Source organism: Miniopterus schreibersii (genome assembly GCF_964146895.1).
Source record: "Miniopterus schreibersii genome assembly, chromosome: 16".
Taxonomy (NCBI): domain Eukaryota; kingdom Metazoa; phylum Chordata; class Mammalia; order Chiroptera; family Miniopteridae; genus Miniopterus; species Miniopterus schreibersii.
In genome coordinates, this window is record NC_138116.1 from 38,277,696 (window position 1) to 38,289,813 (window position 12,118).

Below are 12,118 nucleotides of genomic sequence, written 5' to 3' on the forward strand. Positions count from 1 at the left end.
GAGGCAGAAGTTTGCCATTATACTGCCTTAAATATTCCCAGATACTCAATATCCAGCAGACATGGAGGGAGAAGCAAGAGAGAATCATGGAAGCTAACGTTTTTTTCCCTTTGAGATCCTGGCAGTTCCTCTCTGGCCCTTTGCAGTAGGTCTCTGTCAGTGCTGGAAGGAGCTACAGATGTATAATTATAATGCAGCCCACTTACTCAAAACCTGGAGACACAATGGGTTTGGCTCAGCAATCCTGCCAGGGCTATGAGATCACCAGCCTTAATCTAGCACCACATTTTGTAATACGCAGAGAAAGTGTTAGATATTTTGAGTACTACCTGCTTCAGCAGTTTGAGCCCCAGAGAAGAGGAAAGCTAGAGTTTTCAGTGAAGACTTCTGGTACAGCCCGACCACGGTCTCATTCAAGGGGTCCTTGTTCTTGTCAAGCCAGCCGGTAATGTTGTAGTCCACGGTGCCCGCGTAGTGGACCAGAGAAAAGTGGGCTTCAACCTTGCCTTTGACAACCTTGGGCTTCTGGAAGTTGGCAGACTTTCCAAGATGCTGTTCATACAGCTTGTTCTTGAAGGAGGTGTCTGTGGCCTTGGGGAACATGCACTCCTCTTCCAGGATGGAGAAGATGCCCATAGGCTAGAAGCAGACCACACACAAAGTTCTAATTCTACTTAAACATTTTTCTCTGTGCATAAATTAAAACAAGATGCAATGAATAATTTAGTTGCCACAAAACATGGTTTCTGAACTGTAAATCAGACCTTCTCGATGAGCTCGATGCAGGCAGCCAGGTCCATCCCGAAGTCAATGAACTCCCACTCGATGCCTTCCTTCTTGTACTCCTCCTGCTCCAGCACGAACATGTGGTGGTTGAAGAACTGTTGCAGTTTCTCGTTGGTGAAGTTGATGCACAGCTGCTCCAGGCTGTTGAACTAAATAAATAGATGTGTTTACTTTTCTCTTCAGCAAATTGAGCATTCTTAACTATAGGACTTTTTAATTTAAAAATATATGTCAAATAGCCTTTAGATATCAAAATCATTGGCAGCCTGTGAAACCTAATGTTTTCTCTGCTGCTCTTTATGCACAACCCTAAATAATTGTTAATCCACTCTTTCTACACTTGCTTAAGTTTACTCAGGATTTCTCTGAGTTCTGACTTAATCATTTCATGTTTATTCCCATTAACTTTTGCATTTTCTGTTGACTTATTTAAAAACTAATTTGTGACTCATTAGCAGCTGTCAGGGAAGAGTTTCTGCTATATGGAAGTCTCCTGGTCAGCACTACAAGAGACTGCCACCCACGTTCTCCTTCAATTTGAAATTAAAGAAAAATCAAGATACAAAATATGTACAGTATGTTAGCACACACTTGTATTTTTTTTAATGCCAAAACATTAACATTGCCTAGATATAAATAGTGGAATTAATGTGGAATCCTTTTTCTAGATTTTCCATATTTTCTGCAATGCCCAAGTTCTACTTTTACAATTTGAAAGAAAAAGATGAACTTCTTCAAAACTATAAGCAAGAAAGATGTATTTCATATTCAAATATGAATTTTTATCCCATGATACTACATTAATGAGAATTAAGAGTTAATGGCATCTCACTTATATGTGGAATCTAAAGAACTTAATAAACTGATGAACAGAATAGATTCAATGACATGGAAGCATGGATCAGACTGACGAATCTCAGAGAGGGGAAGAGATTAACCAAAGAATTTATATGCATATATGCTTAACCCAAGGACACAAACAATGGTGTGGTGAGAGACTGGGGAGGAGGGCGGGAGGGGTGGAAGGGGACAATGGGGAGAAAAAAGAACATCTGTAATATTTTGAACAATAAAAAAATATAATAAAATATTTAAAAAATAAAAAGTTAATGGCATTGAGTTTATTAATGCTGACTCTAAATTACTAACCTTACCTCAGCTCTTATTATCTGCCTAAGTATTTCTGAATGATTATGCGTTGCACAGGTTTACTTTGATATTTTTATGTTAAGTTCATTTTGCATTGTGGGATTTGTAGAGTTATACCAACTACTACACCAGCCTGATTTCTAATTCCCTTTGGATCATGTAGTGAGTTAGAGAGTTCTCATCGAGTGCATTAATTCTTATAGAAGTAAAATTGCCACTGTAATAAGTGATAAGGAGCTGCCCAATCACACTGTTTTAAGTCTTAGCGTAATTTTTTTAGAATATTAAGAAAAGGTCATAATATTCACAAATTTCTTCTGATTGATATTTTCATTGGCTTAAGATAAAATCCCATAACCAACCAGCTTCCAACTCACATCAAAGATCTCAAAGCCAGCAATGTCCAAGACTCCAATGAAGTACTGTCTGGGCTGCTTGGTGTCCAGCTGCTGGTTGATGCGGGTGACCATCCACAAGAACATTTTCTCATAGACGGCTTTGGCCAGAGCACCCACTGCGTTAGTCACCTTGAGAGACAAAGATATATCTCTTGAGGTTATTACAAGACTGTAAAATTCTTCCATCCCTGGCAGTGAATTTGAATTATGCACCTACCTGCTCTACAGTCTGGCCTTTGGTGACATACTCATTGCCAACCTTGACCCTGGGGTAGCAGAGGGCTTTGAGCAGGTCAGCAGAGTTCAGACCCTGGAGATAGGCTGCCTTGTCAGCAACTGTGGAGACACATTCAGGTACCCAACGTGACCTACTGTGCACCGCACAATTCACAGAGTAGTTTGTGAATCACTATAGAAAGTCTGTGTATGGGGTGACTTTCTATATGTCCATCAGAAGCTCAGTTGTAAAGGAGACATGAGTTTGGAATGGGCTTTTTTGCCTAGACTCTCCTATTAAACCCAGATGGAGCTTCACTTGGTACCTTCAGTGCCGTCTGGCTCAGCTTGCTCCTCACGCTGCTTTTGCTTGAATTTCATGTTCCCATAATGCATTACTGCCCCCGTGAGCTTATAGATGGACACTCTCTCATCAGCAGTGAAGCCCAGGATGTCAATGGCACTCTGCCGGGAGAAATGAGAGGACAAAGATGAGGGCAGAAGACACTAACTTATTTAGCAGAATTAATGCTGTATCCTTAACCACACAGCTACAGCAGGTTGCTCTTGTCATTCCCATGCATAATGGATTTTTAAAAACTGCATGTGCCACTTACATCTGTGGCCATCAACTCTTCTTGGTCATCAATGCTGGGGACTGTGATCTCCCCTTGACTGACGAAGGCGTAGTCATATGGGTTCGTGGTGATCAGGAGCATTTCTGGGTACACAGAATTCAGGGGATACATTTTACATTAGAAGATGTCAATAAAATGATGAACTCCTAGCTTATAAATTTAAGTCTTTCTTACCAATTAGGTCTGGCTTCTTGTTAGACATGATCTGATAAAAAATGTGGTAACTTCTTTCTGCCTTTAGCTGGAAAGTAACTCTAGACTTCTCCAGAAGATCTGCAGTGGAAAGGAGACATCAGATTAGGGGGTAACTTGTCAAGTTCCTGGAGTGATTTTGGTACTTAGGGTCATTAGCTAAATGTTATTGGTCCCTTGAGATTTCAGCTGAATATTCCCATGAGGTACCACATATTACATCTCTACAATGGCAGTTGCTCTTACCATCTCTAGAAAGAAACTAAAGCATGCTGGCCCAAGGCATATTCATTTCTCATAGAAGTTCCTTGACATATGAAATATAATTGAATCTTGATAACTCCTCCCTCCCCAGGGTTTCTTCTCACTTTATAATGAAGGGAATACTAAAAGTGAAATTTATCAAGGCTCAGTCTTGGAAGTAATCACACATATTCAACCCATAGGCAACTCATTACCCCTCATGTTAGTTTTTTCTTAGAAAAATTTGAAACTAATTCTGAGGCTGGAATAATTCAGACAAGCCCAACAGCTCCTGGCAGAATTATTAGCTCATGACTGACATGGGTAAAACACACTGTGGACTCTGGGTAAGACTGGCATTAACTGTGGGCACGTTTGGCAGCAGACTGTGTTTCACAGGCTGCAGGCTCAGCAGGAGCTGCAAGCAAGATGTTCCTCCAAACCATCATTTGTCATTCTTGGATTCTATTTAGGAGGTCCTGTTACTCACATGTTTCAATATCAGCAGAAGCCAGTTTCCCTGTGGTACTAAAGTGGATCCTGATGAATTTACCCTTGCAAATAAAACAGATGATGTTACGTACAAAGCTTGGAGCACACAAGAAAGATGAGACTGAAATGATAGTTCAGAGATGGCTACTCTGGCACTTAAGGGCAGAGAAGACCCCTCTGTGACCAGGAGACTTACAAAGCGAGAAGAGTTGTCATTCCTCACGGTCTTGGCATTGCCAAAGGCCTCCAGTAGGGGGTTGGCACTGATGATTTGATCTTCCAGAGTCCCCTGCAAAGGCAAGAGCAGTGCTCACATCTGAGGCCCCAGACTTCCTGAGAGCCCTGGCAGTCTTGACTCTCACTCCCGCTATCGGACTCACCTGCATTTTGCCAGAAGTTTCCTCCTTCTTTTTCTCCCCAGTAACTGCAATTGTTGCAAAGTACTGGATGACACGCTTGGTGTTCACAGTCTTCCCTGCACCGGATTCTCCGCTGTCAAACAGCAACTAAGTCAAAAGGGGTCTCAAAGCTGGCAGCTATAGCAGCCATGAAAAGAAATTATAAAGTCTACTTACGTGATCAGGATTGACTGATTCTCTCGGTCTACAAAAAGGAAATGATAGACATTTAATACTGTTTTCTTTTATATTTGTAACTGAGATGAGATTGAAAATATAGTAAATATAGTAAAGTTAAATGGAATGAGCTTAATATTGTTTTTCAGCAATCCCTAGGGCTTGATAGACTCTAGGTCTATTACTTTTCTCAGTCCTTCTCTCCTGCACCCTAGGCTCCCCCCCCCCCCCCCCAATTTAGTGTACATGCAACCATTTAAACAGAACACTGCACGGAAGCACCTGCCTTTTTTTAATGCTCTACCATTAAGTGGATATCAAAAGTGGTCTTGGGTCTTCAGTTGGATTTAGATGACATGCTAGTGACTTATTTATTGTAGGTACAAGAAGTAATGTAAGTAACATTGGCGATCATTTTAGCGTGTGAACAGGAGTAAATATAGTAAAGGTGGTAGCTTTGGAAGTAACCATGGCTTTAGTCATTTTTTTTTTTTTTAGGGAAAGGTGTAACAGTTTGTTTTGATGTTTTACTCTACCTGAAGAGGAATTCACTAAACTCTCTCCCCAAGGTGCATAGTACCTTAGATTGGTCTAGCTGAGACAATGTTCTAGGAGGAAGATTCATGGTGTAACTTTTTATACCAGAAACACTAGGAAATCTGGAGTATGTTCCAGTTGGTTCTGGGGAAAGGGCAGTAGCATTTATACCCCCTCCTTAATGTAAAGAGACTCTTCATTAGTCATATTGGATATGAGGATACAACCACAGAGGCAAATTTTACTCTAGTTTTTCAGCTCTTAGTAATAGAAACACAGTTTGTATGTGTGATTGTGTGTGTGTGCATGTGTGTGATATACATATATGTAGATATGTTCATATTTTTATTCAAACTCATTTAGTTTCCTGAATTGTTCAAAAGTAAATTAACTATGGCCAACCCCTGTTTATTTTCAAAAGTTTAAGAGATGATTAGCAATTTCATAGTAGTAGGGATTGCAAGTGGTCTTTTGCTCTCTCTCCTTCCTGGAGCATCTCCCTCACAAACACATCAGCCTCAACTGAAGGGGACCATCTCAAAGAGTGCATTGAGATGGTTAGAGCTTCTTCCTCCCACAGGGTGTGCTCTAAAAAGATGCACATATAAAGCATTCAGCTCACCAGTCAGCATGAACTGATAGGCATTGTCCGAGATGGAGAAGATGTGGGGCGGGGCCTCCTGACGCTTTTTGCCTCGGTAGGCAGTCACCACCTCGGGGTTGTACACCGGCAGCCACTTGTAGGGGTTGACGGTGACACAGAAGAGGCCCGAGTAAGTCTGTGCAAAGGAATAAGAAAGAATGACTACTCAAAGACCTTTTCCATTTGTACAATTCACTTATTAAATGAATTTTAACTAAAAGGAGCGCTTAAGTAACACGCTGATGCCTTTCTTCTTTAAGGGTTCAGGATGAAAGCTAGTTGGAAGGCCCAGTAACAGGATAGCAAAGTTTTTGAGGGAAGAGACCACAACTCCAACTTATTCCTGTTGGAATTTGTCAGTGATTTTCACATAACAGAAGCTCCAAAAAATTTTTTATGTGTAATATAAAATATTTTTAGTTTTTATAACATTAAGATAGTTCAAATTTATAAAGACATAAATTTAGACACAACCTAAACACCTAATAGTACAGGAATGGTTAGGTGGACTATGGTAAATCTTTTTTTTTTTTTTTTGGTAAATCTTAAGACAATATGATACAGGCATTTAAAAACGGTAAATAATTTGCAAAATACTATTACATTATAAAGAAACAGAACACCAAATGATGTATATACATTGTGATTACAGTAGGATGGTTTTCAAATTTTTGACAACTGACCTAGGACAGGCACTCACCAGCAAAAAATGGATGCTGACTGAACACCAGGTTTGTTTGTGTAAGTATTGTCCAGCTGAACATCAGCACTGGCTAAACTATACCAGGTATCAGTGTAACATAATAACCGTCAACTAGGAAATATGTACTGAGTGTGTATTGTGTGCCAGGCGTCTGCGAGCACTAGGAATGGAACATAAATGAGACGATGTTCCTTGAGGAACTCACAGTCTGTGTAGGAGACAGACCTATAAATGAATGATGGGAGAAAACATGGTCAGTGTTGCAGGGGCAGAAACTATAGGACAGAAAGTGCAACTCTTCCTGGGGGAGTTGGAAAGGTTTCCTCAAGGCATCCAACGCAGACAGATTGAGAATGGGTAGATACAAATTGCTGTCATTTTGGAGGAATGAAAATCAGTGAAATTTGGTCTTTAAAAACATTATGGCCCTAGTCGGTTTTGCTCAGTGGTTAGAGCATCGGCCTGCAGACTGAAGGGTCCTGGGTTCAATTTCGGCCAAGGGCATATACCATGGTTGCAGGCTTGATCCCCAGCCCCGGTCAGGAGGCAAGCAATCGATGTGTTTCTCGAACATCAGTTTCTCTCTCTCTCTCTTTCTCTTTCTCCCTTCCACTCTCTCTGAAAAGCAATGGGAAAAAACCCATTATGTTTTAAGGGAGAGATTGACAGCAATACAGTCATAGTTGGAGACTTGAACACCCACTGACTTCACTGGATAGATCATCCAGACAAAAAATCAACAAGGAAAACAGTGACTCTAAATCACACCCTAGAGCAGATGGATTTAATTGACATTTACAGAACATTTCACTCCAAAGCTGCAGAATATACATTCCTCTCAAGTGCAAATGGGACATTTGCAAAGATAGACCACATGTAAGGACACAAAACCAGTCTCTACAAGTTCAAGAAGATTGAAATCATATCAAACATCTTCTTGGATCACAATGGCATGAAATCAGAAATCAACTACAGTAAAAACATTCAAAAACATTCAAACACATGGAGGCTAAATAGCATGTTATTAAACAATGAATGGGTTACCAATAAGATCAACAAAGAAATCAAAAACTCCCTGTGAACAAATGAAAATGAACACGCAACAGCCCAAAATCTATGGGACACAGCAAAAGCAGTCCCGAGAGGGAAGCTCATAGCACTTACAAGCCTAAATAAAAATAAATATTTTTTTAATCCTCAACCTGAGGATATTTTTTCCATTGCTTTTCAGAGAGAGTAGAAGGGGGGGAAAGAGAGAGGGAGAGAGAAAGAGAGAGAGAGACATCAATGTGAGAGAGACACATCGATTGGTTGCCTTCTGCACGTGCCCTGACAGGGCCAGGGATTCAGCCTGCAACCGAGGTACATGCCCTTGGCCAGAGTCGAACCCAGGATCCTTCAGTCTGCTAGCCGACTATCCACTGAGCCAAACTGGCTAGGGAAAGAAAAAATTTTAATAAACTCTCTAACTCTACAACATAAAGAATTAGAGAACAACAAGGAAAGCCCAGAGTAAGTAGAAGGGAGAAAATAATAAAAGATCAGAGCAGAAATATATGACATAGAGACTAAAAACACAATACAAAAGATCAGTGAAACCAAGAGCTGGTTCCTTGAAAAGACAAACAAAATTGATGAACTGTTAGGCAAACTCATCAAGAAACAGAGAGGACCCAGATAAATAAAATGAAAAATAAGGAGGTGAAATAACAACTCATCCAACAGAAATACAAAGGATTGTAAGAAAGTACTATGAAACAACAAATAAAAACATTATGTTTAAGTGCTGCAACATAAATTTGTCTTTTCTCCCTGGATGCTTCTGCTGCTGGAATAAGGGCGTGGGGTTGAAATGTAGGCATGTGGTTGAGACATGAGCACTAGCTGCTCTGAGGTTTGTTCAAGGGAATCTGTAGCTAACTCAGTATGTGGACAGTGGCCTTGCCCAGCTTGGGATGAGAAGACAGGCTGAAGTGCCAGCTGTTGGGTTGTGCCTTCCAATGCAGTAGTGATCCTTTTAACTAGTTACACTACTAGCGAAAGCAAAATGTGTCCCTACCTGTGACCCATCTAGACTACAGTGGAAGCAAGGGGCTGGTGGGTTCAGTGATGACCACTTGGGAGGGGCACTCACATAGATCATCCAGGCTGCATAACGCTCTTTGAGGTTGTACAGCACAGCGGGCTCATGCAGGTGAGTCATCATGGCCATGTCCTCGATCTTGTCATATTTGGGCGGGTTCATGGGGTAGATTTGGTCTTCTTTCACTGTCAGAGTCTGGTAAACAGAAAAGATAGCTGTTTATGTCCACTGAGTGACCAAACAAAAAAATCAATTAAACGCTGGTTCCTGGGACTTGACTCACCGCTCCCGCTTCAGTCTTCACCGTCACTTTCCCTGCTTCTCTGCTCTGGATAGTCCCTTTGACAAAGGACTCCTTGGGCTCCACCACAAACACAGATGTCTTGGCATCGAAGGGCCTATTCTGGGCCTCAATTCGCTCCTTTTCAGACTTTCGGAGGTAAGGAGCAGCCTCCCCAAAAGCAGCCATTTCCTGGTCTGAGGAACTCATGGCTGCAGAACTCTGAGTTCCTAGAGGAGGAGATGAGACATTTCACACTGGAGATTCTGGACTGTCATGTACATCAGTAAATCTCTATACTGAGAATATTTCAAGGGCCTTGTTGGAAATTCCACCAAGCATGTCCACAGAACACTGTGCTGCAGCTATTCAAACACACACAATCACAAGGACTCGAATGCATCAGGGTCCGTCCCTGTGTACCCAACACTGAACCTGGGGCTCTACTTCCATTATCTCCTTTTACTCCTTGAGACTGGCACCTAGTCAGGGAGCTCAGTTGTGGCCTCAGCAGCTGCACTTGGTCTCTTTGAGCCTCAGTGTCTCCATCTTTAGAACAGGGATTAAATGTCTGCCTTTCTTAATTCACAGCCCCTGAGATATAGTGAAGACACTTAAAAAGGTTAAAACAATGGCTGAGAAAGCAATTCGAAATAGATCAGGCTCCCACTTAGATATAAAGTGTCATTTATTGTAACGTACTACATTCCATTTCTTGCCAGATGGTGTGAGAGGACTTGATTTCCTCCTTTAGGTGCTCATCCACAAGGGCTTATGTTCAGTGGATTTGGGGGGATTGTAAGCTTGTTTACCTTTTCTAGAATTGGGCGCTTAGTAGAATCTAACGTGATTCTGTGCATATTGAATCTAATTAATCCTTTGGCCCAGGTAAAATAGCTGGGGATAAAAGCCATAGCCACTCATCCTCCTCATCCTCCATCGAAGGGCTCCCTTTGCTTTCCCAAACCCCTCCCAGAGGATGCAGGCTCGGGCTGCTCCTTTCTGTGTCATCTGCAGGTTGCCAGTGCTGTCAGTAGGATAAAAGATTTGGCAAAGCATGTTCCTGTAGTCATTACCTGATCAGATGACTTGAACTCATTTTAATCAGCTGTCCACTAGCCTCTCTCTTTAAACTGCCCAGCAGCAGGGCAGTTTAATACCTTTCCTGAATAGGTAACAACATTTCTCAGTGTTTTCATTTCATACATCACTCAGCACTGGGTAAGGAAGCAGTTTCCAGTCTTTTTCATCTCATGGCACATAAACTAATTACTAGAATTCTGCGGCACACCAAAAAATATATATTCTTTTGCTGATCTGGCAAAAAAGTGTGTATAATTTTGATTCATTCACACTGGACAGCAATTGTTGTGCTGCCTGTTGTCATTTTTTTACTTGATAATCTCAGGGAGAAGAGGTCAGTGCCCCTGACTAAATAGTCAGGTATTGCATGTTTTAAATTCTTGCAGCACACCAATTGAAAATCTCTTAGGTAAGGTAATATTTTTAAAAAGATTTTAAAGAAGCTTAAAATAAGCATTTTCTTAGGTACTTCCTTTCTTATTTCTTAGATACATGTTTACTAAGTGAATCCTAATAGCAGGATACATTTTTCTCAAATTTGAGATTTTTAGCAAGGGAATCTTAGTGCAGACTTTTTTCAAATAGAAACATGGAGAAACAAAGTATTCTAATAGCAACTATCACCCCACTAATGCTTGAGTTTTCAATGAGGATGTGTGCATTGTTCTAAAGAGCAAGTCCTTCCTCTTTCTAGCAACCTTTCCTGAAGTAGAGTTGTTAAGGTATTTACTGAGATAAGCACTTTTCAAAGGTTGCTAAGGGACACAAATCCATCCCTCAGGCTCCCTTCTCCTCCAGGAACTGGTTAGTCTAAATCTTACCTTGTTAGCCAGTGAGAAGATGTAGCCTAGAAACAGACAGTTCTGTAAAAGAAAAAGGAAAAGCACTCGATTAGCTCACCAAAGCCAAAACAAAACAAAATCCCATCTGTGGCACTATTTGCTATTGTACACACAAGGCAACAAGAGCCCTGGCTGGAAAACGTGCAGTAGCAGAAGGAGCAGTACCAGACCTGGCAGCTGCAGCAACACAGGCAGTGTGGCCAGTGTCCTCCTTGAAAGTCCTGTCTTGGTCCCACTTACCTTGGAGCTTTTTAAAGAAGGCAGAGTCAGCCTCATTCCAAGGGCTCTTTTATATGGATAGCTATGAAAACAATGCAGCTGCGTGTTCTTAAGTCAAAAGAAATCATTTGGCAAAAAAGTCTTGGCACTCTTGCGTCCCCACATAATTCTCATTCATATTAAGAATGGCTGGATATAATTAGAAATATTTTTCTTATTGAGTATGTGAATAAATCTCCTATGGATAATTTGAGAAGATGATTTGAATGGAAGGTTCAGGCTGGTGGATAAAGACAGTGACTGGGCAGCCATTCGGGCTGGCTTGCATTACTCTTCATATTTGATATATTAAATGATAGAAATAAAATGCAAATATTATTTATTTTAATTTCACGAGGGTTAATTTTTACCTGCTGATTTGTCCTTTCCAGCCCTGCAAAAGTAAGCTACTTGCCTTCAACAGTGGGAAGAGAAAGAAAGCCCTCTCTTTGTTCCAATATTGTTGTGGTTGGGGGACGATCCTTACTTTCTCACTGTTTTGCGTTTGCCCAGCCGGTTCTCTACATGGCATAGTTTCCTGCCCACCTGTTTGTTTGACTTGCCTACAGTAAGAAAAGCTTAATAGTTTCTAGTAGGCAAAGGTGTGTTTAGGGAGTACTTCCCAGCGTTTTCTCATATCAGCACACCTAGGAAAAAACAATGCATTAGAGTAGTGTGCTAGAGCAATGTGGAAAGGGTTTGGCTATATCTCCCTGTAAGAGGCTATACATATATAGTCAGCATTAGGGAAAATATTAAATAATGTATCTAAAACTTCCAAATAACATCATTTTTTAACTTTCAAGGAGAAATTTCAGGTAGATTGAAAGAACAAAACTCATTTATACCTGGTTTTGCACTTGAAATAATGACACGAGTTTCCTAATCAAAAATTTTAAAAATGATCACATACAGTATTTGTATTCTCGGTAATTCCCACCACGGGGAAACTTTGCACAAGAAGGCAAGAGAAACATAATACCATGTTTTTTACAACTGT

At 40.8% G+C, this 12,118-nt stretch overlaps 1 protein-coding gene across 2 annotated transcripts in view; it reads right to left on the reverse strand.

Moving 5' to 3' along the window:
* Positions 1-11,165, reverse strand: part of LOC308546570 (myosin-2) — a 28,750-nt gene extending 17,585 nt beyond the window's left edge. The window contains exons 1-16 of one of the 2 annotated variants that reach the window (XM_081115673.1): positions 11,101-11,165; positions 10,840-10,881; positions 8,939-9,165; positions 8,707-8,850; positions 5,849-6,005; positions 4,690-4,717; positions 4,495-4,606; positions 4,311-4,403; positions 4,113-4,176; positions 3,362-3,460; positions 3,167-3,270; positions 2,876-3,014; positions 2,551-2,669; positions 2,313-2,462; positions 765-935; positions 330-639 (exon numbers count right to left, since the gene is read on the reverse strand). In XM_081115673.1, the coding sequence (XP_080971799.1) occupies positions 330-639; positions 765-935; positions 2,313-2,462; positions 2,551-2,669; positions 2,876-3,014; positions 3,167-3,270; positions 3,362-3,460; positions 4,113-4,176; positions 4,311-4,403; positions 4,495-4,606; positions 4,690-4,717; positions 5,849-6,005; positions 8,707-8,850; positions 8,939-9,145 (1,897 nt within the window). In that variant the 5' untranslated portion in view covers positions 9,146-9,165; positions 10,840-10,881; positions 11,101-11,165. Of the gene's footprint in view, positions 1-329; positions 640-764; positions 936-2,312; positions 2,463-2,550; positions 2,670-2,875; positions 3,015-3,166; positions 3,271-3,361; positions 3,461-4,112; positions 4,177-4,310; positions 4,404-4,494; positions 4,607-4,689; positions 4,718-5,848; positions 6,006-8,706; positions 8,851-8,938; positions 9,166-10,839; positions 10,882-11,030 lie in introns of both variants that reach the window. The other variant, XM_081115672.1, reaches the window with a different exon arrangement.
* Positions 11,166-12,118: the final 953 nt, after the last annotated feature.